Source organism: Setaria viridis, chromosome 1, assembly GCF_005286985.2.
Source record: "Setaria viridis chromosome 1, Setaria_viridis_v4.0, whole genome shotgun sequence".
In the NCBI taxonomy this organism is placed as follows: domain Eukaryota; kingdom Viridiplantae; phylum Streptophyta; class Magnoliopsida; order Poales; family Poaceae; genus Setaria; species Setaria viridis.
In genome coordinates this window covers 40,407,647-40,413,056 of record NC_048263.2, presented here as the reverse complement: position 1 = coordinate 40,413,056, position 5,410 = coordinate 40,407,647, and the positions used below count along the sequence as shown (strand labels likewise).

Here is a 5,410-nt window from a genome sequence, read left to right as displayed (position 1 = left end):
GTGATGGCGTGCGCTGCTGGTGCTGGGTCAAGCTCCCACTCCGTGCATGCAGGGCGCAGCCTTGCAGCTGCAGGCCAGGCCAGGAGTGGACGCGTTCACGTACCAACACACAAAACAGCCTTGCAGGAGGAAAGAAAAAGCTGGCCTCGGCCTCTGCCAGCTTGCCCGTATCAACGTCGCTGAACTGAATCATCACCATCGGTATCAGCTTGCACGAATACACGATACGATGATCCGTGTGTCTCCAATGGAACTAGCGTGATGGGCCGCGAGCGTGTCTCTCTCCGTTTTGCATTACGCGCACAACTTCAAGCCCATCTCGACCCGGGGATGCATGCAGTCAGGTCCGTTATCGGACTCTGGGCCTACTACTATCCAGTCAGTGACGAACGTACCGAATACAGCCCAACAACTTTGCTCGCATCTTTTTTATTTTATGCAGAAGAAGAGAAATTTCCTGATTTCTTCAATGGAGCAACGGAAAACGAAAAGAAAAAACGAAACGCTTCACCTGATCAATCATACGGTCCGCGCACTTTGCTTCGCCTGCACGGCTACATGCATGCAAACACGTCCTAGCTCCAGCCTGATTTCTAGAACCCCATCATGGACGGGAGGCGAGATGCACAGGAAGAGCATGAGCTCACCATGACCTGTCATGATTAAAGATGCCTTGGCCGTAACAGGACAAGAGATCCAACGTTCAGCCGTTCTGGGGGGTCAGCAGTGTGCGCAACAAAACACCTGACGCCGCCGTGATCTGCCTGTGGCCTTTGCCCGGAGAGCCGGAGGCGGTTGGGCGTCGCGTCACCATTCCGCGCGAGCAAGCCGGGTTGGTTGTGCGCGGCCCCGCACCGCGCGCACGGGCGCCACGCGCGTCGCGAGCACCGGCGCTCGGCATGCAAAGGCGGGCGATGGCATGCGGGGCCCGCGAGCCCCCACGTGGCGTCCGCCGCGCCACTTGTCAAGCCCCTCGCGCTTTTCGCTTTCGCTTGTTCGGTTGTGCTGTGCCTGTGCTCCTCTTGAGTCTTTGACTCACAGGCGATAGCTTTGGAGCGACGCAGAGGGTTGCAGCAGACTTCTCAGTGACGACTGACAAGGCGATTTCTGCTCTCTCACAATCTCTAAGTGACAAAGGCGATCTCCCTTTCCGAAAACGGCGAGTTCATTGATAAACAACGCTAGCTACCATCTAAACGAAAACCCTATCTAATCACTCCAATGCCACTCAAATCATCCATCGCATCGCATGTACGTAGTAGGAAAGGATAATCGGATATTACCTTTTCCTTTTCCTTTCTTCTGTGCTTTTTTTAGCTCGTTTTTGTTTGCTCTGCCAAATTTGATTTTAGAAAAAGCCTAACGGAACGCGAAGGGATCGGGCTTTTCCACCACACTCCCCTTCGTCTTACTCTAGCACATCCGGAGGCGTTTCACTGCTCTGCTAGGAGAGCCACGCAATCAGGAAAGGGACAAACAACTGCGCTCCACTCTCTGATCTTTCTAGCAATCGAAACGAGTTACTGCTGATTTGATTCAGAGAAGCTCCTTTCTTCTCGATCTTGCCTTCTTTCGGTGGGAGGACCCGAGGGAAGTAAAGGAGAAACGGCAGCAGAGAAAGATCAGCAATTGGTATGTGATTCTCCTTCTCCTTCTTCTTCTTCTTCTTCTTCTTCTTCTTCTTCGAGCCCAAGTCCTTGAGTTCATGGAATGGTTTAGAGTGCATGTTTGTGTATGTGTAGATCTTTTGTTTAGGCAGGGAGGGAGAGAGGATTGTCAGCGCTGTAGGGTTCCTGTTCTTAGAAAACACTCACTTTTTTCAAACTTCAACTGAATCTGTGTTGCCCTATCTCCATGCAGTCAGCTCACCGATTCAGAGCAGCTCGGTTGATACTTGTACGACTCTGAAGAATGTGGTTCTGACTCCCTGCATGTGGTTTGGTTGCCTTGGTAGAGAATCAGGATGGAGGGTAATAATGGCCACAGCAGCAGCAAGAGCCTTGAGAGGGTGCTATCCAGGAAGGCTATGCAGGTTGGGAGCTCTGCTCCCTGTAAAATCTGGGTGACGGGCTTCCTCTGCGGCGTCTGCATTATGTATCTGTTCGGTGTTGCTCTGCCTCCACTCCGAGTCCCCCAGAGCCGATCAGTCTATCCACCGCTGCAGCGCGCAATCCTCTGGAATTTTACAATGACTGAACATGGTAATCGCTCTACCCTGTTGCATGTCTGATGATCTAACACTCCCACGGACACCATCTTTTACTGCAGCATACCTGAATTTGCCCAATCCTAACGGAATGCAAGTTTTTACTGCTCTAGTGATTAATTATCGAACAGAACTGCTGCATGCAGTGCATCATTTATGTTCTTCAGAAGCTACCAACAATTGTACTGTATGTGTCAGCTTATATTCTACTGAAGAAAACAACTGTGGGTCATTGACCACACATACTACATTAACAGCCCCATCTGAAACTCGTGCAACAACATTTTGCTGTATGATATTCTCAATGCATTACACTTCCTTGCCAGTTTCTTATGGCTGCAACTTGTATCATTGGATAACTCAGGTTTCTCCTTTGTTTTGCTGTGCCCATGCCTGTCAACCTGTAACTATTGTTCTTTGGAGCAGACGGGGCTGCAACAACAGATGAGTTGGCTTCTGCACAAGAGAAGATAGAGGAACAAGATAGAAATGAGCACACCACTGAAGCTAGAATGGTGCAACTGTACAATGCTTGGAGCACTATGCTCAACGCTACCGGTGATGAAGTTCTGAAAAGTTCAGACGTCCCGCAGCCACCTCATCTGGATGACTGCAGGCTTAATGCAGAAAGATATAAACGATTTGACAACTACGGCGATAATGGCACATTTCCTCATTGGACATTATGGAAAGGATCACTTGAGCTTGAACTTTTGAACCAAAAATACTCAGAAAATGCAAATCAGTATAGACAATATCCTCCCTGGGTATGCAAACTTGCCTGAACATATAATTGTTTTGTTAATGTTGCACATGAAAATCTAACTTAGGAATGAAAATAAAAGATTGTAGGATCTGATGAAGAAAACTACCCATTGACCAGACAAGTACAGAGAGATATATGGATTCATCAGCATCCTCCAAACTGCAGCGATCCAAGCTTGAGGTTTCTTGTTGCAGATTGGGAGAGGCTACCTGGATTTGGTATTGGTGCACAACTTGCTGGAATGGCAGGAGTTCTTGCCATTGCCATGAAAGAGAAAAGGATTCTGGTTACAAACTACTATAACCGGGCTGATCACAACGGTTGCCATGGTAATACCCCTGTCTGCCATGGTAATACTGAGTGCAGTGCTACTTTTTGCTGCACTGAATTTTGGTTTTATCTTTTAGGTGCTTCAAGATCTAGTTGGTCTTGTTACTTTTTTATCGAGGCATCTTCAGACTGCCGCAAGCGGGCTTTTGAGCTCATGCAGAGCAAAGCCTCTTGGGCCAAGGGATTGGTAAAAGTGAAGGAGAACTATACCTCCAAGCAAATATGGGTTGGACGTATACCTAGGTACAATTTCAGTTTGATCTATATTTCTCTCCTCTCTTTCTCTCTCTCTCTCTCTGAAGTTCGAAGTGCAGTTTGTAGCATACCCCCACTGTGCTGGTCAGCACTCAGCAGTATGAGTTCCTTTCCGCAATTATTACCTCTTAAGCTTTTCAGACTCCACATGTTTGCTACTTGTCCCAGAGAAAGCTAATTAGAGCTAATTTTGCCTTATTAGTTATCCTTTGCTGCTACAATTTCTATAGGAGTTCTGTAACATTTCTTTTACTGTAGAATGTGGGGGGAGCCATGGAAATATTTGCAACCGACAACAGAGATAAAGGGGAGACTGATCACAAATCATCGTAAAATGGATAGAAGATGGTGGATAGCCCAGGTTCATGTTTGCACTCTCGTTAATAAGGGATACACAGAGCACTTGTTCATCAAAATACTCAAAAAAAAAAAATGTTGAAAGGAAACTTACAGGTGTCTTCGTAGATGGTCATCAATCAATACCCTCTTGCTCCTGGTTACACTTGTGTTGTTGTTTGAATCTGACCTTTCCTGTGACATTCCATGCAGGCCACAAGGTACCTAATGAGGTTTCCAACAGAGTACATGTGCGGACTACTGAATGTGGCTAGGCACTCTGCATTTGGTTTCGAAGCAGCAAAGTTGGTTCTAGAAAGTATTCAGAATGACTCACCAAAGGTCTGAACAATGAAAACTGTTTTTTGATCGGTGGTTGTGGTGCACCGAGATTTGTCTGAATAATCATTTAGATATGGTACCATCAGCACCAATGGCATCATTTTTTTTAAAAAAATCAACCAAAATATTTTACGCATTGCAGGTTGGCACTACTAGAACTAAATCTGAAATAGAACGGTTTGTGTGGTCAGTCCACAAACCATATATACCTCGGCCTCTTCTCAGTATGCATGTAAGGATGGGAGACAAAGCTTGTGAAATGGCAGTGGTTGGCTTTGAGGAATACATGGAGCTCGCTGGCAAGCTCCGCAAACAGTTTCCAAGTCTGAAGAACATCTGGCTTTCTACTGAAATGCAGGCAAGCCAATTTCCTCATCCAGTGTAAATCACCTGTTAAGCTTCTGCAGTGGGTTTCTTAAAAAAATGGTTTCTGCAGTGTTAGTCTAGCATGCTGCATTATCTAGTGACTAAATTTTTAGGGGAATGATGAAATTGAACTTCCCTAATAATTCTTTATGCAGGAAGTTATTGATAAAACTGAATTTTACCCTGGTTGGAATTTCTACTTCACGAATGTGGCACGCCAAGGTGGTAATATGACCATGGCACTGTATGAGGCCAGTTTGGGCCGTGAGACTAGCACAAACTACCCTCTTGTCAATTTCATGATGGCCACTGAAGCAGATTTCTTCATTGGAGCCCTGGGATCAACATGGTGCTACCTCATTGATGGAATGAGAAACACCGGAGGAAAGGTAATGTCCGGCTATCTATCGGTGAACAAGGACCGGTTTTGGTAAGAGATTCAGAGATTGCTTGCCCCATCGATTGTCCTGTAGCTCCACTAAATAGAGATGCTGTGACCTTAGTTTGCTTGTGTACAGCAGTAGCATATGGATGGATGTACCTTCTGAGAATCTGAGAAGACATCTTTAGCATGAAACTTCAGGACTAAGTAGGCGAGCAGTACTTTGTTAGATCAAATCAGGTCCATATCTTCTGATCTGGTATCCACTGAAAGCTAGATATATTATCACCTCTCTTGGTCCAACTTATCGCGAAAAGAGGATGCACTTACTCCATTTTTCAGTGGGTTGATGAGTGGTACACGAGAGATCCAATTACTGAATTTTTGTACTAGTTGTTGATAGCAAAATTTAGCATCTCATTATGAA

At 46.0% G+C, this 5,410-nt stretch overlaps 1 protein-coding gene and 1 long non-coding RNA gene across 2 annotated transcripts; one reads left to right on the top strand and one right to left on the bottom strand.

Moving 5' to 3' along the window:
* Positions 1-1,047: 1,047 nt before the first annotated feature.
* Positions 1,048-5,410, top strand: LOC117844287 (uncharacterized). Its single transcript, XM_034725030.2, has 9 exons — positions 1,048-1,632; positions 1,861-2,201; positions 2,633-2,973; positions 3,052-3,301; positions 3,380-3,545; positions 3,816-3,918; positions 4,107-4,235; positions 4,378-4,593; positions 4,757-5,410. The coding sequence occupies exons 2-9, from the start codon at positions 1,964-1,966 to the stop codon at positions 5,033-5,035; spliced, it is 1,722 nt and encodes a 573-aa protein (XP_034580921.1). The 5' UTR covers positions 1,048-1,632; positions 1,861-1,963; the 3' UTR covers positions 5,036-5,410.
* LOC117844304 (uncharacterized) lies at positions 2,387-4,382 on the bottom strand. Its single transcript, XR_004637879.2, has 2 exons — positions 4,009-4,382; positions 2,387-2,662 (listed from the first exon to the last, which is right to left on the bottom strand). It is a non-coding gene; the product is annotated as an uncharacterized lncRNA (long non-coding RNA).